The sequence below is a fragment of the Aphelocoma coerulescens genome, chromosome 21 (genome assembly GCF_041296385.1).
Source record: "Aphelocoma coerulescens isolate FSJ_1873_10779 chromosome 21, UR_Acoe_1.0, whole genome shotgun sequence".
Lineage (NCBI taxonomy): Eukaryota > Metazoa > Chordata > Aves > Passeriformes > Corvidae > Aphelocoma > Aphelocoma coerulescens.
In genome coordinates, this window is record NC_091034.1 from 6,972,545 (window position 1) to 6,994,507 (window position 21,963).

General features: G+C 44.5%; 1 protein-coding gene across 1 annotated transcript; it reads left to right on the forward strand.

Annotated features, from left to right (window-relative positions):
* The first annotated feature begins 1,798 nt into the window (after positions 1 to 1,798).
* On the forward strand, positions 1,799 to 20,754 carry SSU72 (SSU72 homolog, RNA polymerase II CTD phosphatase). Its single transcript, XM_069034702.1, has 5 exons — positions 1,799 to 1,951; positions 7,826 to 7,969; positions 17,420 to 17,559; positions 19,188 to 19,306; positions 20,116 to 20,754. The coding sequence occupies exons 1-5, from the start codon at positions 1,872 to 1,874 to the stop codon at positions 20,215 to 20,217; spliced, it is 585 nt and encodes a 194-aa protein (XP_068890803.1). The 5' UTR covers positions 1,799 to 1,871; the 3' UTR covers positions 20,218 to 20,754.
* The last annotated feature ends 1,209 nt before the right edge of the window (positions 20,755 to 21,963 follow it).

Sequence of the window (21,963 nt, forward strand, 5' to 3'; positions counted from 1 at the left end):
GGTTTTACATGGAGGGGGAAGAGGAGAATGGCAGGTTGTGGGAGCAAGTGCTGAATGTCAGGAAAAGGCTCTGCTGGAAGTGCTGTGGTGATAATGGGGAAAAAATTCACAGAGGGGAAAAAAAATATCAATGGGAAGGCAGAAAATATTTTTAGGAAGCACTGAGGAGAGAGTCCTGCCTTGCTAGTGAAGTTCAGCTTTGCTGGGGAATAGATTTGTTCCTTTGATGTCCTGTAATTCTCTTGCTCTGCTACCTCCTCCTGCCATTGAAATGGGCAAGTAAACCAAAGTGGAAAAGCATTATGAGATGGAAAAGGGAAAAGATGATTAAAACCTCAGAGAAAAACGGGATTGGGCTGGGTTGAGCAAGGAACACCGTGATAAATTCGATAATGCGAGAAAACAGTTCTGAAACCAGCGCATTTCGCCACTTGGTGGGTACATTACCAACTCCTAGTTTTGGCCATTCTCATTTGTGCAGTTTTCAGTAAAAGCGTGAGCGTTTACTCCTGAAATGCAGAATTCCGTGATTAATCCTAACAGCAGCCATCTGTCCGCGTTTTGTTCGCTGCGGATCCCCCTGGGCACAGACAGGGCGCTGGGCTTATCCAGGGTGTCGAGCCCAATTCTCTTCCTGGGGATGACTCAATCCTGCATCCAAGCGCTTCCCCTCGGGATCCTCGCGTGTCCCAGCCCCGCTGCAGCATTCGGCTGCCATCTAGTGCCAAAGGGAGGGAAAATTGTCCTAAAAACCTGCTTTTCTGACAAGCGGTGCTTTTAAAATTCCACAGTCCGAGGAGCCCGCAAGATTCAGGGATTCGCGTTTTTGCGTTGGGAGCGCTTGAGACCTCACCGCCCTTTATGTGAAGAAATCTTCCTAATCTTCAACCCGAACCTCTCCTGGTGCAACTGAGGTCGTATCCTCTCGTCCTTTCCCTTGTTCTCTGGGAGAAATCCCGATCCCCCCTGGCTGCCCTCTCCTGTCAGGGAGTTGTGCAGAGCCACAAGGTCCCCCCCGATCTCTTTTTTCCCCCAGGCTGAGCCCCTTTCCCAGCTCCTTCAGCCACTCCTGGGGCTCCAGCCCCTTCCCCAGCTCCGCTCCCTGCCCTGGATGAGGCGAACGAGCAGCTTTGGAATCATGGAATATCCTGAGCTGGAAGGGACCCACAAGGATCATCCAGTTCAAGCCCTGGCCCTGCACAGACACCGCAGCAATCCCATCCTGGGCATCCCTGACAGCTCCGGCAGCCTCGGGGCCGTGCCCATTCCCTGGGTTCAGTGCCCAGCACCTTCTGGGGGAAGAACCTTTCCCTGATATCCAACCTAAACCTCCCCTGACACAGCCCCAGCCGTTCTCTGGGTCCTGTCCCTGGTCACCACAGAGATCAGCGCCTGCCCCTCCTCTTCCCCTCACGAAGATGTACATTGCAACGAGGACTCCCCTCAGCCTCCTCCAGGCTGAACATGCCCTCACATTCATCATAAAGCTTCCCCTCCACACCTTCCACTACCCTCCTCTCAGCACCAACACCTTAATATCTATTTTTTTCATATTATCTGTTGCCCCAAAACTGCTCCAAAACTCGGCGTGAGGCGGCACAACCCCCTCCCTCCATGCTGCGCCTAACGCGTCCCAGGGCTCGCCGGCGACTCTCACGCCACTCGCCCTCGCCCAGCACCCTGCGGTCCCTTCTCCCGGCACTCCCGGCACTCCCCTCAGGGCGGCCGCGGCCGCTCCGCCTCCCCCGCGCCGTGCCGCGGTTGGCCGCGGCGGGGCCCTGCTGACACGTCCCGTCCCCGCCCGCCGCGCTGCGCCGCCATTTTGTGCGAGCGGCGGCCGGGAGGCGCGGGCAGCTGCAGCCGTGCCCGCCATGCCGTCCGCGCCGCTCCGCGTGGCCGTGGTGTGCTCCAGCAACCAGAACCGCAGCATGGAGGCGCACAACATCCTCAGGTAACCGCTGCTGCCCGGTTCCCCCACCGTGCTGGCGGCGCTCCGCTGTCAGGGAGGTGCGGATGGGGCCGTGCTTCGGGGCCCGCGCCCGGCCCGGCAGGCCCGCGGTTGTGGGGCAGCACCCAGCTTCCACCCCGCCTTCACCGCGCTTGTAGCCGCTTTTCATCCCGCTTCCACCCCGTTTGTACCCCCCTGGTACCCCCTTTTCGCCCCGTTTTCAGCTCACCTCCTCCGCGCCCCGCTCCAGGCCGCGGTCGGGGGTCCCGGCCCTCCCTGACGGACCTGCGGCCCCAGGGCTGAAAACGCGGCCTGGGGTCTCGGGCAGAGCAGGGTCTGTGTCTCGGCGTGTGGAAACTCAAACGTTCCCTTTTTTCTTTCCCGCCCCCCCCCCCCCCCCTTTTTTTTTTCTTTCTTGAATGCATCTGAAAGGGGCCCACAGGGAAGCCGGAGGGGGAGTCTTCGTCAGGAGCTGGAGGTATAGGACAAGGAGTAATAGGCACAGAGTGAAAGAGGGGAAATTTAGGTGAGGTGTTAGGAAGAAATTTTTTTGGTGTTGTAAAAAGGGTGGTGAGACGCTGGCACAGGGAGATTGTGGCTACCCCATCCCTGGAAGTGTGCAAGGCCGGGTTGGATGGGGCTTGGAGCAACCTGGGATAGTGGAAGGTGTCCCTGCCCCTAGGTTGGGCTTTAAGGTCCCTCCCAACCCCTTAACATGCTGTGAAGGTTAAGCCACTCCATGCCCTGAAAAGGGAGCCCTTTCCTCTCCCAGGAGAGCCAGAACATTCAGTTCAGAATGCTAAATGTCTTTGAGATTATGAGTGTTAATCTGTTTAGCTCTCCAAGCGCTCTCAGCTTGGCTGAAAAGGTGAGATGGGAGACTGAGGACAGACTGACAGGCAGGAGAGACCTGGTCTGCCTGAAATCATCTCCCTAAATTTTCCCTTTGCACTGCAGGAACGTGATTAGGGTGGTCAGGTTTATTTTATTAAAGTTATGCAAAGAAACACTCACATTAGAAATACGTACTGATGGCGTAGTAAGCAAAACAACTGTGTGTAAGCTGTGTGCTACCTGTAAATAAAAATAAAAGCTTTGGGAGGAATAAATAACAGAAACATTTGGTCTGGCAGCCATCTTACTGTGACAGCATTTCATGCACTTCACGCTCACACTTGGCATCGGATGTTACCTGATGAAAACATGACATTGTTTTTCCTCTAATAATGCTGGAACTGAGTTTTAATTGAAACCTGAGTTTTAAGGACAGAGTTAAATTTACTTGTAACGTCTGGCCTTTTCCTCCCCCAGCGTTTTTGCAGAAATAAATCACTTCCGGTGTGACTGATGTTCACCAAATGTGGCAGGGGTGGTTTTTTAAAGTCCCTTCTCCCTTAAGATTTTAACTTAAAAGTAACAAAACCGTATTTAGAAAACGTTTGATTTTATTAACATCTTTTGTAGTTACAGTAGCCGTAGCATAAATGGCAGAACAGAGATAAATTGCTGATGCTGCTCTAAAGAAATAACTGCCCATATGCCAGTAAACGTCAGGAAAATGTGTGTTGGCTCAAAGCCAGCCTCTCTCACCAGTTCAGGGCAGTGTCTTGCTCTGTGTTGCACTGCAGCTGGAAAGAACACATGATTAAAAGAGGAAGAAGAGTTAGGAAGAAACAGAGGAATTACAAAACTTTTAAGGTATTTTGTAAGTGGGTGATGAGACTTTAAAAGACACAAATTCTGTGAGCTGTTGGAAGGCAAAGTCTGGGGTCCAGCACTCAGTGTGTGCTTGTGTATTTTGTAATTAACCAAGTTTTAAGCACTTTGTTCTAATTTTCCAGCAGAAGTCAGACTGAAGGTCTGTCTGAAGTTTGTTGATAGCATAAGAGCCATCACCACAGGGGTGTGTTGAGCCATGGAAGCAAAGGGGGACAGGAAGAGCAGTGCAGAAAGACACAGTCCCTCTTTAAAAGCCGTCAGACTGGATGTGTGTAACCCTTCCCTAGGTCAGATCTTGCTCATCCTGCAGTGTTTGCTTTCACAGATGTGACGTGCAGGCTCTGCTGGGGTGGGGTGAGGTGAGAAGCAGAACAGGCCTGGGTGCTGTGTAAGCCCTGCACAGCAATAACAAAAACATCCCTGGGTTACCAACACAAACCCACAACGTAGCCTCACGCCAGCTGCTGTGACAGAAATTAACTCTACCCCAGCCAAAACCAGCACATTCTGTAGGTGATTTTATCTTTCATTTTGCCACAGAGCATGCACACTTAGGCCATGGTTCTCCCTCAAACAGAAGAGGAAGGCAGAAGGGTAAATCTCTCACAGCCAGACTTTTTTTTATGCAGCAGTTTCCACATTTCTGTTTGCTTGGTAATACCCTGATGGCTTTGGGAGGAAGTTACTGAGTTCAAGTTCTCTGTGTCACTGCTGGTAATGAGAGCTCGTAAAATGCTGGTACACACTTCAGCCACCTAGTCCTTGTTTTAGAAAGCTTAACTTTTAGGAAGTTAGGGGTATGAACATGAGATCTTAGTGGCAGCAGAGGAATTCAAATGTTGCAACCCCTGTAGCAAAAACTTAACTTTCATATTGATGTTAAGACTTCTAGTTCAGCACTGACAGTGTGAGGATTTAACTTGCACCCGTGCTGTTTCCATAAGTTGTTAGTCACAGCTTCTCTCCTGACATCATCTGTCAGCACCAAAATGCAGTGAGGTATTGACATTTGTATTGCCTAACTTAAGAAATCCTAAATTAATAAACCCCCAAGAAGGAGATATTTTTACATTTTTATATTAAAGCACACTTTCGTTTGACAGTTTAATAGTGATAATGCAAATTACAGCAAGTTGTTAGTATTCAAAGTGAGTTAACAGTGCTTTTGTCCTGCTGTTCAACAGTGTGGGCTTGTTTTGGGGAGTGGTTTGGTTTTTTTAATATTGATTGGGTGGCATAAGATAGTCTCTAAGTGGCCTACAAGGCTTGCTGGTTATTTTACTGCTACCTCTTGTGGAAAGGGACGTGGTAAAAATTAGTGATTGGTCCCCTGAAAATCTTCACTACTCTGAGCTGCAGTGGCACTGCAGGATTTACTGCATTTGTTTTATTATTTAGTAAAATTTCTTACAGCCATTGTAAAGAGAGGCTGTGCTGTTATGAACGTACAATAAGCTGAAAAACAATTTAATAAGAACATCTGAGATGCCTGAATAACAGTGAAATACAAGAAAGGTGTGGACAAAAGTTCATGTCTCAAGCTGCACAGATCAATATTATTTCTCCTGCCAGTGCCTGAAACGGAGTGGTCCCAGTTTGGTGTGTCAGTTCAGTGCCAGGGTGGTCTCTGCTTTCAGAAGTGCTGTTTGCAGTGAGCTCCGAGATCCTTTGGAGGGAAATGCTCAGGGGCACTTGAGTGGTGCTTGTGAGCTCATTGTAATGAGCTTTGGACTGAGGTGAGCACACCTGCTGAAAATGAGATCTGTGCAGTGACTCACTTTGTCCTTAATATGCTGGCAGTTTATCTACAGCAGCATTAATAGTATTAAAAGAAACAACTTCCTGAAATACAATCATTACTGTTAAAGTTTAAGCTCCCCATTTTCAGAAATCAGTGCTAGGATAGTCTGTTAGTCTGTCTTACTTTACTCTTAATGACAAAGCTCATTGTTTTCCATCTTCTGGGTAGTGTTACTAGGTCAAAACCAAATACTGTATATCCATTTTCTTGTAGGAATTGTTCATTGTTAAAAATGTGCCACATTACCACAGACACCTGATGATTCACTACACTGGATGTGTCCAGCTCTTTAATAAAAGGCTCCTGAATAATGGCTCTGTGCAAGAATTCTTCCCTCTCCTATGCCCCAGTTGTTGTAAGAACTGTGTTGGAATGTTTTTAGGATATTTCATTGTACCTGAAGCATAAATAGTGTAAAAACTGGCACTACCACTCACCAAGGTGCAAAGCACAAAATTCCATGTGAGGAACTCATATTCCAGCTATTCAAGGAAGTAATTTTGAATGGGTCGTGGGCCTTGGAGGCACAAATTTTTGATGTGTTGAATGTCAGAGATTTCAGATTGGCTTTATATGAGATCATGCAAACTTCAGGGACATCTACAGCAATTGGAGGTTTTAATGTGTGTGATCCAAGCAGACCTGTTTCAAAGAATAACATTAATGGAAAAAAAAAGAAGTTAGGAGGAAACCATAGAAGGAAAGATCAAATTGAAACATGAATTTTTTAGCACTGCAATTTCTTCTGTACATATTATGCCTTTCTTCAAGTCCAGTAGAAGCAGCAGAATCAAGACTTGGGTCTGCAAGTATTGCAGGGAAAATAAATGAACAGTGACTCATAACTGCACCAGTTACATGTGATGGAGGACTGGGAGGGGCAAAGATTTGCACTTTTTTTCCACTTGTATCCGTTTTCAGTCTTTAGTCCTGCAGAAAGAAGCAAGAAACCATCATGTATCTTGTCTGTTTACAGAAATAGGAACTTATAAATAGTTGCTGGAGGAAAAAGTGTGGGGAAGCAAGAAAAGAGAAGGGGGGGGCTGTGTTCCAGTAGGAGGAACTGAAGGAAATACATGTTGATAGTTTCAGAGCAGTGTTTGAGTTTGGGGCAGAAGGTGATCACAGTCTCTGCCCAGAAGCATTTGGGATCCCTTTGAAGATACCCTTTGAAGGCAGACAGACACTTTGAGTCGGTGTCTTCTGCTGGATTTTCTTGTCTTGTATGTGCAGACCAGGGAGTCAGAGGCTGACTCTTGCACTGGGTCCCAGTTCTGCTCACTCTCCTCAGAGGAAAGCACTACAAATTCGGGGTTATTACTGGGGATGTGGGGACACAGGCATTGGGTTGTTCACTCCATTCAGTCTTTGCTAAAACCATTGATGCTGGAAGTGTGAGTCCTTAAAAAAAATGGATTAAGTTGTGGTCTCGCTGCTCCAAGTTAGATTATCCTTACAGACCCAAATGTTTCAGCCTTCTGGATGATAGCAACAGTATTTTACCGTGTAACTTTGTCCATTAGATCACTAGAAAATCTCTTTTTTGTCCCATTATTCAGTATATTGCCATGTTTTGTAATATTACTGAAGGATGTATTGAGGTTCAAGTACAAATATTTCAGTTCATCAGCAAGAACATTTTGGCATCACTCCTAAAGAAAGACAAGCAGGGTCCTGCCTCCTTCCTTTTTTTTTTTTTTTTTCAATTATAACTATTAACCAAGTAGTTGTTCATAAGAATGGAATGAAGTAATCCCTGGTTTAGCCAAGAGTTTTAGAGAGCAGCCAGCAGAACATCTGCCCCACTTGTGTAAAGGTAATTGCACTGTATGGTTTTCAGTGCCAGGCACACAAATGTTTGTCCTGGGCTTATTAAATTAGGCTGTTTGGGCAACAAAATGAGAAGAATAATGCAGTTGAGCCAACAATCTTAGCAGGACACTTAAATGTTGACCAGTCAGTACAGTTATTTATTTGTATTAAGAGAAAAACATCTCTGCCTCCACTGTGTCGTCCATGAGTGAGTACACAACACACGCTTGTTGCAAATCCAGGATGTCAGAAAGCACAAAAGGAAAGCACAGAAGACATTTCCAAACAGCTGTGTACCATAATTGTAAGAAAATTCCTATCAAGTAGAGGTGTTTCTTTAGGAATGGTGTGTGAGTTTGGATTGTAACTGCACGGAAAACATGCGTTGGGCACTCTTGGCAATTTGCTTGCCCAACTATTTAGCTGTGATTTGGTTGCTGGCTAAGAGGTGTTTTTAAAATTCACTCTGTGTTCTTCAGCACTTTAATTTTTAAAGTCTATCCAACCTCATGGCTTTCTTTCCCCCCTTCCCTTGTGTCTTTCAGCAAACGAGGATTCAGCGTCCGATCCTTTGGCACAGGGACTCACGTGAAACTGCCAGGACCAGCCCCGGACAAGCCAAATGTTTATGACTTCAAAACAACATATGATCAGATGTACAATGATCTGCTTAGGAAAGACAAAGAACTGTATCCCTGTGGCATGGCCTCTTTAAAAAATCCAGTGTGGTTCATCCTTGAAAGGTGTAATTCATTACTTGGCATTAAGAATCTAGAGTTGCTTGGCTGGCGAACTTTAAAATGATTTTAAGTTTATAGGAGGTTTTTTAACAATGGGCCTCTAATGCTCCCTTGTAAATTGTTACCCAGTTCCAATGCACACATTCCAAATGCTCTTTTGTAGTGTGTTACCATGTTTAGCTCTTGAATGAACACAGCAATACCCTCACAGATTGTCCATTGCCTCCCCTGCACTGTGGATCCTTCTCAGTGCTAAGACTGTCCTGGTTATGGATTTGGGAAGAGCGACCACCTCGACATTAATGTTGTATTTAGCTCAGACAAACTGCCAGGTAAGGCTTACAGAATACTTTCTCTGGGAGAGAGGATACCTTTCATTAAAGAGCTCACCCTTCTCACTGAGGATTTGTGATACGTGATTTGCTCTGTGCACCGAGAAAAAATAACCCTGTAGTTTGTTATAAACAATGGACAGAGGAGAGCCCAGTGACATTTAATCCTGGAGAGCAAAGGTGATCAGGGCTAGGCACACTACTGAAAATGTCCAAACTGCATTATTTTAAAATTCCTATATTTAAAGTTGATTTTTTTTTTTTAAGAAAACCCACAAACAAGAATTGGGGAACTCATTCTAGATGTTTTTTCAACAAGGATCCTTTTTTAAAAAAAGTTCAAAATGTAGGATGTAGTCTTAAAAGGATCACATGAGATGTGCTGGTTTATTTGATTTTTTTTTTATCCCTCTGCCTATAGAGAAAAGGAAAATCTTGCAAACTCATCTTAATGAGGTATGCCATATCCATATCCTGATTAAAAGAACTACTTAAAAGAAAATTCCTTGAGCTGAGAATTAATTTTAACAAGCACAAACGACTTGAGATTTCCTTTTTGAATTCTTCATTGCTGCTGTGCTGAGTATGGCAGTACTTAGTGTCAAAAACCAACAGAAAGCCAACCTGTTTCCCCCCACTCAGCATGTTTTGGAGTCACCATTGTGGTTCTGCTCCATGCTTTGCTGTGTTCCCCAAATAAATTTGCAGTGTTAAACCTTTTCTCAAGATACAGGAGATTTAAACAACAGCCACTGCAAGGGAAATAGGGCAACAGCAAATGACTCTGACTTTGCTTTTTTGATTCTCAGATAATTTAAGGTTTTCAGACCGAAGACTGTCAGCACAGAAAGCAACTCCATTTCCAGAAGTGGGTTTTGAGGGTAAAGACTTTAACCAAAAGCAGACCTGCTCTCATCAGCGAGTTGTGGAATAGTTTTTTTGTGACCCAGGGTCCCAGGGGCTCTCAGTTTTGTTGGGTGAGCATAACCTCAGAGAGGGGATGGGAATTACCTGTGGGGTGGGAGGGGCTGCTCTCCTCATGGGCTTGGAGTGTGGTTGGGATGGGGGAACAGAAGGAGGGGTGGTTCCATATGATTCAGCTGCTTATTCTGTTTCCCAGCCTTGCTTTCATCATCTGTAGCCTTTCCATGTGGTCTGAAATTTTGAGTCTTGCTGACAACACGCTGCTTGTTCCCATATTCCAGTGAGGAGACACCTGAAGTTTGAGTGCTCTCCTTCCAGACGCTGTGGACACCAGATACTCAGTGACATTGTGGCTGTGAGGGAACATCCTCTGCCCAAATAAATGACCCCCAGGTTCAGAAAGCAGTGGCCTCAAACAGAAATGAGCTGCTGCACTATTGGACCTCACTCAGAGCAAGGTTCAAATTGTGTTAGAGAGAAGGGATGCACTGAACCTCTCCTGTTCACTTGTGAAGAGGGGGGACACCTATTAAAAACCCACTCTGCAGAGACTAAAAGCACCTTCATTGCAGTTAATTAGTGAAATACAGAGTGCAGGCTCTCATACCTTGAAGGCATATGTTGAATTTCAGAAGCACAGGAATAGGGGATTAATGGAGCCAGGAATACAGATTCAGTTGAGTAGGTGGTTACAGTAGATCTAAAATGGAAGTACTTCAAAGCCTTTTAAGATGTGGCAGTTAAAACTTAGAGTTAAAATAAGTATCAGCATCTCCCATTGCATTTTTAGAATGTAGCATTTAAATTCCCTGAGCCCCAATCGAGGACTGCCCCAAAACCATTTAACACTGTTCTGAACGTGGCTTTTGGTTGCTTTTTAAAACATTCCTCTGTTATTCCTGGGACAACAGTAGAGAATTGTTTGAGGAGGACTCATTTGAGGAGGACACAGCCATGGTCTGTAGTACCAATACATACACCACCTTGTATTTGCATGTGTAACCCACCTTTCCAACATTAGCATTACTTGTCCTTACGATTACTTGCCCCTTACAACTCTGTGAAGGGGTTTGAGGACTTAATTCTATTTCTATGGTGGTGGCTTTAGGGGTGAAACAAAAACAGAGCAAAACTGCTGGTGAGCCTTGCCTTCAAGTGAAGGCAAAAGCTAGTCAAGGGTGAAACTTGCTAAACAATTTAAATTTAAGCCCAATTTAAATCTTCAGCAGCAGTTGCTGTTATGCCCAGGGATAGGAGCTGTTCAAATGGAAATTTAACCAAAATTGTGCAGGAATTGCTCCTGGGTTCTTTATCAGTGTGAGTAACTCCATGGCTGATTGTTTCTTTCCTTTCCTCAACGCTGATGTGTCTGTGACCCTCACATTAAAGATATCTAACGATTTTCACAGATGGGGGGTATTTTTAATCAGGATTTCTAGGCAGCCTGCACCCACCCTGCAAGCTTGGCTCCTGCTCTGTTCCTGACATTTTTTACTTCCTCTTTTAATTTGACCTCCCTAACTTTAGATAAGATTGCAATTTTAGCTCCTTAGCTACATCAGGTTATAAAATTGAGGGGAGGGTGGAAAACGTGTCCTCAAGAACTTCCTAAAGCTGCTTCAGTTAGAAGGAAAATTCCAGAAATGAAGAAGAACTTGGTGCATCTCCCTTGAAGACACTTGATTCTTTTCTGTCAAAAAAAAAAAGGTAGTGATAATCTTGGTGATGGGATCTAGTTTTAACTCTGTGAACTCCATCTTGAAGTTGGATGCCCATGTTGATATTTCCATGTAGCTCAGTCTTGAGGAGTAACTGACTTAAATTCTACTTCAGGTAAGCTCTTCATGCATGTATTTATCTTAACATTTTCATCTGGTTTTTCTTCATGGATTTTGAACTGATAAGCACTTGGCAGCTTCTCTCCTGAGCTGTCACTCTGAGTGTTCAGCAGGAGAGCTGTGTCTCTGGAAGCCACTTTGGAATGTTTTGTTTAGATATGTTGAGGGATTTTTTTTTTTTTTGGTTGGGTTTGGGTATTCTCCTTTTTTTCTGAAGCCTAACTTTGCAAGAGCTAAAAATAGTTGAAGTCATGGCCTGTGTGTCAGTGGCAAATCTTCTTCTAAAAGCAGTGCAGTACAAGTCTCATTTTCTTTCTTACCATGTCTTTCAAAGCACTTCAGTGCTCCTAGAAATAGAGAGAAGGGATGAGGATGGAAAGAAGTGTTTAAACTGGATTTGAAGACTTCTAAGAGGCACATTTCTGCAAATCAACACACTTCCAGCCACAGGCTGAATTCCAATCCCTTTTTCTCCATGAAGGATTGCAAGACCAAAACGCTTCACAAATCTCAGGCCTTTCAAAGGCAGCAGTTTTTCAGTACTTCTTCATCTGCCTTCTGATCACACTGCCTTTAATCTTGGCTTCATTCACATTAAAAAGGAAATACATCAAATTGTTAAAAATATATAAGCTAGATATATATTATTTAAATATTATTTCCCGTGTGTCCCGAGCCTTGGGACATGGTAGAAACTACAGACCCCAATCTAATAGCAAATGCTTTTCAACAACATAAAACATCCTCTGCCATTCTGTCTCTTCTGAGTAGTCTGAAAGGTTTATTTCCTTACCCAAGGTGAGTCCTAAACAGATGCTCTGAGGAATTCTGACTGAAGGATCCAGTCTGAGGCTGATGACTTGTATAAAATCCATTCAGAGCTGGAGTGATTCCATTCTTTGGCAGTTTCACCCCAGTTTAAAGCAGGGGAGTGAAGTGACAGTCGATGCTTCTTGCCTTGAAGTTACCTCCTATTAACACAAAACTTCTGTGCCAACATGAGGGATGCTTATGCTTTTTTTTCCTTTATTCCAAACCAATTCCCATTTTCATGGTAGCAACTGTAATTCCTTAAGCTGGCATTAATTGCAAGCCAGGAATGTTTCCTGCAGACCTCATCCAGCATGGTGCTTTCTCTGCAGGCTCCTGGTGCAAAGTGGCCCTGCTGGCTCTGTGATTGTGTTCTCAGGTTTCCTAAATGTGGTAAATGAAATGTTCTAATTGATTTAGGGTTTGCAGTGCTTGTGGTTTGCTCTGTTTGAGGTACCTTCTCTGGCTATAACTGGAAATTCTGAGTTTCACAGCACAGAGCAGTGACAGCAGCGGAAGCCAATTTGGAAATGGCTGTTGCAGCCCCTGTTTCCCTGGGAAAGGGGTGATTCATCCTTTCCCACAGACCTCTCTCAAAGCACTTCCCCCCTCCCAGTCCTACATTTGCTGCTCATCTTTGGAATCTGGCACTGCTTCCCAAACCTGCATCCCAAAGAAATCGTCCCAAAGTCACTTGTGACCCTCCTGAGCCCTCTTGCTCGCCTGCTGGTCCTTGGAATGACTGCAGAAGTGACATCTCTGTGTCCCTTACTGCCAGGTGATCAAACCCTGTAGATTCCAGCAATCCAAACCAAACTCCTCTTGAAGTTCATGCTTGGAAGAAGTGCAGAGACAGCTGTTTGATGGCACAGTCAGACATGCCATATCCTCAAGTCATCTTGTCCTTGGTACCCTTGTCGTTCTGCTAGTCCCTTCAGTACATCTGTGACATCCCTTCTCTGCCTCTTTGGCACTGGACTTTGCCATTACTCCCTTTCTTTTCCCCTCTGACAGGTTCAATCTGTCCATTTTCACCCCAAATACAATTTCAGCTGCTTAGCACTAGCAAATTCTTGTCTGGCACTTGAGCTCAAGGTGTTGGCTTGCCTTCACTGATATGTGGGTACAGACCCCTCAGCTCTGGGGCTCAGCCAGGCTTCAGGAAGTGAGCAGGGCTGGCATGTGGTTATTTCTATTTGGACCAGCTCCTGGGAGCAGTTGGATTTATCTGTGCAGCTCCTGGCTTACAAATGCTGGGTGCTTGCCCTTCCCTAGGAAAAACAAGTTCAGTTTCTTTGCAGGTCATTCATGCACAGGCACAAATGTTGCAGAAATGTCAAGGAGCCCAGCTTAGCATCTTTGTGATAATTTGGATGGCATATTTTAGAATCATAGAATGGTTTGGGTTGGAAGGGACCTTAGAGCTCATCCTGTGCCACCCCCTGCCATGGTAGGGACACCTTCCACTGTCCTGGGGTGTTCCAAGCCCCATCCAACCTGACCTGGAGCACTTCCAGGGCAGCCACAGCTTCTCTGGGCAACCTGTGCCAGGGCCTCCCCACCCTCAGAGGGAGGAATTTTTTCCTAATACCCCATCTTACCCTGCTCTGTTTCCATTTGAATCCAACAGAACGGTTCAGTGTTAAGATTTTATTAAGTTAGAGACCAACAAAAGACTTGGGAGCAGTCTCTGGTTTGTACTAAACTGCACAGCTTCAATTCCAGAGGAAAGGCATTGTGTTCTCTGGCTGTGGAGTGAAGGTAGTTATTGCAGCCATAACCACTGTGCTTGGAAAGTAGAATTTGTGCTGCCTGTGCCCATTTCCAGTCTTTCATTCCCTCAAAAAAGGGGCTGATGGTGAAGGTGGAAGAAGGTTGGGCATCCTCACCCCCCCACACACACTTCATCTAAGGAGATGTCCAGCTCTTAGCCAAACTGCCAGGCAGGCTTTAACACAATGTGTTCTGCTTATAATGCAGATACTAATAAATGAATTAAGATGATATGGAAAGGGACCTGCAAGTGCCATTCATGCTTGGGTGAGAAGCACTCTGCTCCTGGTTTTCCCAAAGAAGAAATGCAGTGTTTGAGGATGGTGTCAACTGCACCAAAGGGAATAATCAGCAGATTGATTTGAAGATGTAGAAGCTTTGGGTGCCAGCCCTTACTTTAAAGATCCCCCCCCAAAATGATGTATACATTTTAGCAAATATCATTTGCCCAGTTATGTTTAATAAATTGGCCTCTATATTTTCACAGAATGGCCTGGGTTGGAAGGGGCCTTAAATCTCATCTCATTCCACCCTTCTCCATGGGCAGGAACACCTTGCATAGACCAGGTTGCTCAGAGCTCCACCCAGCCTGGCTTTGGACACTTTGGGCAGGGGGATAGGCATGGGAATTTTAGTTGTGTATATAATTAATTTCTGTACCCCAACACTTGCAGCTCAAATCACTTGTGAGCTTCAGCTTCACATGGGAGATAAAATGAAGCTTATTGAATGCTTGGATCAGTAAGATCATTATTTTATTATAAAGCACAGAGACTTAACTGTCTTGGCCATCTCTAGGTTGGTGCTCAGGGCTTTTGGGTTTTTTGGGTCCTGTCAGTGACAAATAATGATAAAGTTTGGAGGGGTGAGGGATGTTTGAAGGGATGTTTGGAGGGATGGTTACCCAGATGTCTGGAGCACAGACCAATCAACTGGATGGTAAAAAGGCATTTCTGGTGTCTGTGACAGGAATTTTAAATTTGGGTAGCAAAAGCAGTGAAAGCTTTAGGGGTTTAGCTAAATGCATCCTTTTTTTGTTGTTTAAATAAATCTTCACACTAGTATGGGATATTCTTAGCTAAAAGGAGAGAATGCAGAGTCAGTAATAGAAATTCTCCATGAGAATGAGCAACAATGCTGTGCCTGTTGGAAAAATTCGACTTTTGTGCTGCAACATCTCCTTTTTATATCGAGCCTTTGCACTGCTGAGTCGTCATGCCTAAATTCCATCACTCTGGGGATCTGTTTAGCACAGTTACTCCAATAAAGGTGAAATCTGAATTGGACTCAGTGTAAAAATGAGATGGAATTCCTCTGCCAAGAGTTTGCAGGAGGTGAAGAGAAATGTAGGCTTGTTCTGGTGTCCTCCTGAGCATGGAAGGGCTACAAAGGTGTGACAGCACAGAAAAACGGGAAATTTTGTCCTGAAAAGAGAGCAGGGATGCACAGGACAGGGAGCATGGAGTTGAAATGTGTTGGAAGGAAATCAGGGCCTGACTTAAGTGATTCAACACCTGCCAGCGTGGTGGAAACCATTAATAAGTTGCAGTATCTGCATTCACCTGAGCTCCCAAGGAGCAAGAAGCTGGGTTTATTATGCCCTGGAAGCAGTTTTGCAGAGCTCATCCCCTGCCTGCTCAAAGGATGAGGTGCTGGCTTTTTCCAGGTGAAAAAGATTCCAGGCAACCAAATCAGAAAGCACCATGAATCTGAACTTCTCTCAGTCTCCTTTTATAGGCAGATGGACCCTTGGAAAAAAAAAAACATAGCTGTAAGCTGGCAGCAGAGAGCTGGGCTGTGAAGCAGAAATCTTGTGTGGGTTTGGGAATCTGCGTAATTCTGTCTCCAGGCTCAGTCAGGAAAGCGAGGGGACAGATGCCAGCAACATTTTATCCTAGAAAGGGAAAAAAGAGAACCCAAAAAAGTGTGTGGGATGTTGTGGATTCTTTCTCCCCCCCCCCCATCCTTGAACTGCAGGATGTAGAAATGAGGAGTACAGAGCCCAAGAAGGGCTCCCTTTCCAACTGAGCAAAGCGACGCGGGCAGATGTTGGCATGTATTGGAAATGGCAGATATTTTGGAAATGATATTTTGAAAATGCAGTCATTTTCCTGCTCTGCAGATAACCAGAGGTCTGAGGTGGCTGCATCCAAGTGGGTTTTTTTTTTCCAAGCATGACTAACCCCAGGAGAGTTCACAGGAGTGCTGGGGCAAACCAGTGGGTGCTGATGTGCAAGAGCTGCTGGTGAGAGCTTTGGGCTGTAAAGGACAATTCTTTAATAATACAAGCAGAAACCTTCTGGGAAAGAAGAGTGGTAAAAAAGGCTTGAGAGTGACGTGGAGAAAAGAAATGCAGCAGAAGTCATTTGGCTAATTGACAACATTTAACTGTGCTAAACAACCTATCACTCAGTTCGTGGTGCACAATTGAAATTACAACTAGTTGAAGTGCAGTGGTGCAGACACACAGAAGAACTGAATCTATTTTCAATGTGAAGTAGACTCCTGTAGGTAGAAAGCTGGGTTTAATTTTTAATATAACTTAAACACTTGAGGGATTTAAAAGCGTTGGAGGCTGTTTGCTTGAACAGGAGCACCTTGAGCACACAGGTGCACATCTGGGCAGTAGAATTTGAGCTCCTGCAAGAAGGTAGTCAGGAAGTTGCAGGTCTTTTATTACAAAAATAGTAGTGTTTCCTGAAAAGAAATACATGTCTGTCACCTTTTCAGCAAGGAAATAAGCCCAGATGACCTCTTACAGACTGGTACAAATAATGGAAATTGTTTTATTCTCCGAATTCTGTTATCTCAAGAAATTACAGGCTGTTATCCCTGTTATTATATTGTAAAATGGCTTAAAATACAGCTGTGTTAAAGTCAGGAGGAGATGCATCCACTCCCAGGCTTTCTCAATCCAAACCTTTCCTGGTATTCCTAATTTACCCCTGAAACTTTGCCTTCAGAGGGAGTTTGGTTTTACTCAAACCCACAGATTGATGTGACAGTCAAGCCTGGAGTGCTCCTGATGAAACTGCACGTCCCAGGAGGGTGGGAAACCAGTGGGATTAGAGAATCCTGCCTGCAAAGGGGCTCCAGGATGTAAAATCAGAGCCTCAAGGTTACAGCACCAGCATAAATTTAGCTCCCAAGCAGCATCACAGATTCCTTTCACACAGTGATGAGGCTCTGACAGGCATAAAGTCAGTGTTTTTCTTCATTCCCATTTATGCATCTCAGGATATTTTTATGGGATGTGCTTCTGAGGTTTCTTTGGCTTCCTTTGGAGGTTCAGTTGCATAAACCCACGTTCCAGGGAGGACTTTGTGCAGGTGGCACCTGAAACACCACAGGGTTGCCTTTGAAGAGCGAGGCCCCTGGAGGGAGGAGGGCCAGTGGCTGAAGGGAATGTAGGACATCCTGCTCACAGAAACAGCACAGGCTGGGGGTTCTGAGCGTTTATGGATATAAAAATAGTTGCCCAAGAAAAGTTGTCCTTCTGAGGGCCTTTTAAAGCTGTGGTGCCAGTGACAGGTCTCTGAACAGCAGCTGCATGATGGGCATCACACTGTCACCTTAGGAATCTCTTTAGTGGTCACTGATCTTTAGATTTGCAAACAGAATATTTTATTTTAAAGGTGCAGTTATTATTTAACTTGTGCTGGTCATTTGCTCAAAACCATGACTTTCCTTCAAGTAAAGATACTTAACTCAAGCGTCTTCAGATACACACAGAATGGAATTTTACACATGTTGGACAGAAATAAGAGAATCAAGCCACGACCAGAAAGATTCCAGAACTGCAAAGATGTTTTTGATTTGATCCTAACGTGTGAAGAAAGAGTCTATGATCAAGTAGTAGAAGGTAAGGAGCTTGAACTGATAAACCAAGTTAACTTTGAGTGGTTTTTTTCCCCTCCTCCCTGAAGTCTTTCACAAATCTGGAAACATCTCTGTCTCCTCCAACTACTGGAACACCAGTGAGGACAAGAGCTTGCAGTTACTGATGCAGATTTATGCACCAGAGAAGTGATGGCTGAGCACTTGTCCCCAAAAGGTGCTGGCAGCCACACAGAGTGTGTGTGCACAGCAAGGGCTGGATAAGGAAATTTACAGAAACTCCGTGTTTGGCTTGGAAATGCTCACAGATCTCAAAAACTTCAGTTGGGATGAGCTGATGGAAAAACAAGTCTGAGCTGTCTTCCTTGTGCAGCTCCCCTCCCTTCCCTGCAGAAGGCTTCCTGTGACCTCCCAAGCAGTTTATCCCCCTTAAATACCTCCTGTACGGGTGGAGAAACTTCACTTAACCCTGCAAATGTGCTCCAGCTCTGCCCTTAAATGAGTCAGAGATGTGCCAGAAGGATCTCAGCTGGGGATCCACACGAACACAGCACAGGGGATGCCTGTGAACTCCCTCAGAGCCCCGGGGTTTCAGCAGGAACTCCATTAATTCCTGGGCTCAGAGCCTTGTGTGTCTGGAATTGCTGGGTAGGGGTTTGTGTGAGGTTTAAGGAGTTTCCTCCACGCTGAAACACCAGCCACATGAATTGGTATCATCCACAGAACTTAAAGGTTGTCCCTTGGCCTCTTCAGTGGTCATGTCACAGCAGCAGGATACTTGTGGGCTTTGCCAGGGTTCTGAATGCTCAGCTGAAGGGTTTGAAATGTGTTGGTGAGTTCTGAGAGCAACTGCTCTGGTCCTTGGGGGGATCTTCAGCAAGTCTCAGGTGGAAAGCAGCTCTCACTCTGGTTTTTAGATGGGAGGGAGGGAGGTGAAGAGCAGCCCTTGCTGATTTTCCAGCTCTCTACCTTCACATGCCCTTCACAGCTGGCCCAAATGGCTCTGGATGTGAAAAATGAAATTTTTAAACAGGTTTGCCAAAATGAAGGTGCAGAGTGGAGGTAGGAGAGAGCAACTTTTGGCTTAGAAACTGGATGAAGAAGGAAGGAGATGTTAGAGAGGCACAACACTAACACATGGGTGTACTTGTAGGAAAAATGTTTTGTTTTTTCCCCCCTCCACCCTTGTTAGTAAGTGAAAAACATTCAATTAAAGTAGAATTTGCTAATGTGACTATCAGTGCTTAGCTTGCAGGAGTTCATCCTGCAGTGGAACATTCAGAGTGTTGAATGTACAGTGCTTTTTAAAAAAAAATGAGCAATTAAAACCCTTCAGGTGAGGAAGCCCAAAATCCTTCTTGACTTTTGAGGCTCTTGATCTTTAAAATTGTCAGAGTAAGAGGAGCAGTAACTTCTCTTGAGCAGGGCAAGTAAACTGCCATGACCCTTTCATTTTGTTTCCAAAATCCACCTCTTGTTTTTTTGAAATAAAAGGGATTATGGTTTAAGACAATATTAAACAAATTCTAAAAAACACTTTGGAAAAGATGAATGTGACAACACCTATGTATTTTTAAAAATCGTGTTACTACTCTGTGTAAAATATGATACCATTCCACCCAAAGTTTTGCTGTTGTGTTTTGTTTTAAATAGATTTAAATTCCAGAGAGCAGGAGACGTGTCAGCCAGTCCATGTGATCAACGTGGACATTCAGGATAACCACGAGGAGGCAACGCTGGGTGCTTTCCTCATCTGTGAGCTCTGCCAGTGTGTAAGTAAAGAGGAATCAGGAATCCTGGGGGTGCCTTGGACCCAGCTGGCTGCTCAGGGGCTGGGCTTTGTTTGCTGCTCCACAAAGCTCCTGCATATTACAGTTGTTCTGGTAAAATCCATGTCAAGATGCAAATTCCCACATTCTCCTGCTTATTTTCAGAGCTGTTGGGCAAGTGGGTGAGTTTAACTGAGCTCGTGGTTTCCAGAGTGAACTCCTTTCAAACCAGTTGTAATTAGGTGGGATTTAAAAGTGAGAGTTGCATTCTGGATCCCAATATCCTTAAAAATATCCTGCATTTTATTGTACCACACTAAACTAAAAACTACAACTAAAATGAGCTGCACTCAGTGTGATGGGAGCAGAGGAGGAACCTGTGTCCTTTTACACTCCAAGGTTGAGGAGTTCACCATCCCAGGCTGGTTTTGACTCCAGCCTGTGTGATCTATTCTGGTCTTAAATCCTTTCCAGATCCAAGAAACCTAAAGAGGGTTCAAGGAGTTGAAATTTGAGCCATCTGTTCCGTGTGCCTGGAGCTATTCTGGAGCCTGCGTTTGTTATCTGGGGAGGAGGGATGGTGCCTACTCAACAAAGTCCTCCTGAAGTGCCACTTGGGTGGGCTGGGATCTGCAGATAAACAGAAAGCAGAATATCTGTGCCTTTGGGAATGCTGGGAATCTCAATAAAAGCACCATTGGGTACAGGCTGCTGAGTGAGATTTCCCAGTAAACCAAAAAACTGGGATTATTACAGTGTTCTAAACACCATGTCCTTGGAGCCTGGTTGCTCAGTCTTTTTTTCTCTTCTAGATACAGCACACAGAAGACATGGAAAATGAAATAGATGAGCTGTTACAGGAATTTGAAGAGAAAAGTGGAAGGACTTTTCTTCATACTGTCTGCTTTTATTAAAGCACATCTGTCTCTTAGGCCTTAATACAGATGAGGGAAGCATGTGTTTAAAGTTCTGATTATACTGTATTTTCCTGGAAAATGAATATTGATCTTTTTGTTTGTTTGTTTGTTTGTTTAAAAACTCCTTTTCAGTGTCCTTTATTATTTTTTTTTTTCAGGTATTCTGTCACAGGTAGGCAGAGATACTGCTTGGGCTTGTACATATAAAAAATAATTAAAAGTATACACAAAGGCCACCTATTTAAAAATGAAAATCAAGTTTTTCTTTAAATCCTACTTTAATTATTACAGTAGGTTTTTAATTATAAAGAGAATGTTTCTTGAATATAAGTTTATAATGTATTTTTCCAGCTTATGGATTTATTTTATTTCAGTTGTGCTTTTTTTGGTTTTTTGTTGGTTTTTTTTTTTAATTTTAATGTGACAGAATGGCTGAACTCTGTGAGGATGTGAATGGAACAATGAAAAAACTGAGTATCTGTATATTATTAGCTATAAAGTTGGAAGCATCCAATAAAAATAAAAAACCTGTAAGTTTGTCTGGTTTCAAAATAGAAGCTGAGGAAGTGTAGCTGTTCTTTTTGAGGTAAAACGTGGAATATTTGTGTGAGGTGAAAGACTGTGAGGCTTTAACTGGAGCAGTCAAGGCCCACTGGATATAGGGAAGATAGGGCAAACTCCACAGTCAACAGAAATAATTTAAAGTTGGGGTTTTTTAACCAAAGTCGTTTTGAATGGAAGCATTTTCCTCCCTGCCAGCAAAAGTAAACAGAGCTCAAACTCCAGAGAATGGGGGTGTGCATACAAATAGAGCAAAAGCTCAGAGTTCTGTCTGCTCAGACTGATAAAAGTTAAACCAAATTATTCCACTTTTCACAGTGTGACTGGTAAAGTGCTGTTGCTTTCAGGCAAGAGAAAATCTTAAAAGTTGTTTTTTTACAGGCACCTGTGGATGATTTGGAGCCAAGAAGGCTCTTTAAAACCGGGCTACACGAGGACAGCTTTGTAAACATCGTGTTGGAAGTGTTTGTGCTCCTGGCTTCTCTCATTCTGTCACTGGCCTCTGACAGCTGACAGGAATCACCTCATTTTCCTTAACTTCAGTCGTTTTGCACATGCAGGAATTTGGTGCCAGGACTTTCAGTTCAGGCCAACATTCCCCCTCTGTGCAGACAACATTGGCAGTGTTGCAGTGAGTCCTGTGGTGATGCTGCTTAACCTCTTTGAGGGAACACAAAATATATATTAAAGACCATCATTTCAGGTTCCACAGCTGCAAACTGCAAGTCCATACTGGAAAATGCTTCTTGGCAGCTGCAAATGCTGAGCTCTGAGTCAGGCCCTCAAAGAAACCTTACACCTCTCCCCTCCTGGGAGCTGGGGCTGGCTGGGCTTGCCACGGCTTTGTGGTAAAACTCAGCCCTCTGCCAGCTCCATCCCTGTCCTGGACAGTGTCCAAATGGGTCAGTGCATCCTAACTTGGGTCCTGGGAATCTTTAATAACCCAGAATTACCTGTGCTGGGGTTTTTCTGTCTGTTAAAACCACTTAAAGCAGAAATTCTGTGGAGAATGACTAGATCAGAACAAGCAGGGGATGGGGAGTTGGAGCAGCAGTTGTGATGAGGTTTGCTGAGTGTTTCTTTTCCAGTTGCCTGTCCCATTTTATTCCTGGAGACTCTGTATTTGAAGGATTTCTGCTCCTCCTCATTTGTCTGTCTGGTACCATCTCTGTTTCCATGGGG

Excerpts from the sequence above, each read along its gene's own strand:
- SSU72 (XM_069034702.1), top strand. The coding sequence starts at position 1,872 with ATGCCGTCCGCGCCGCTCCGCGTGGCCGTGGTGTGCTCCAGCAACCAG. Across the intron at positions 1,952-7,825 it reads GAGGCGCACAACATCCTCAG|CAAACGAGGATTCAGCGTCC; the intron begins GTAACCGCTGCT and ends TGTGTCTTTCAG. Across the intron at positions 17,560-19,187 it reads CTATGATCAAGTAGTAGAAG|ATTTAAATTCCAGAGAGCAG; the intron begins GTAAGGAGCTTG and ends TGTTTTAAATAG.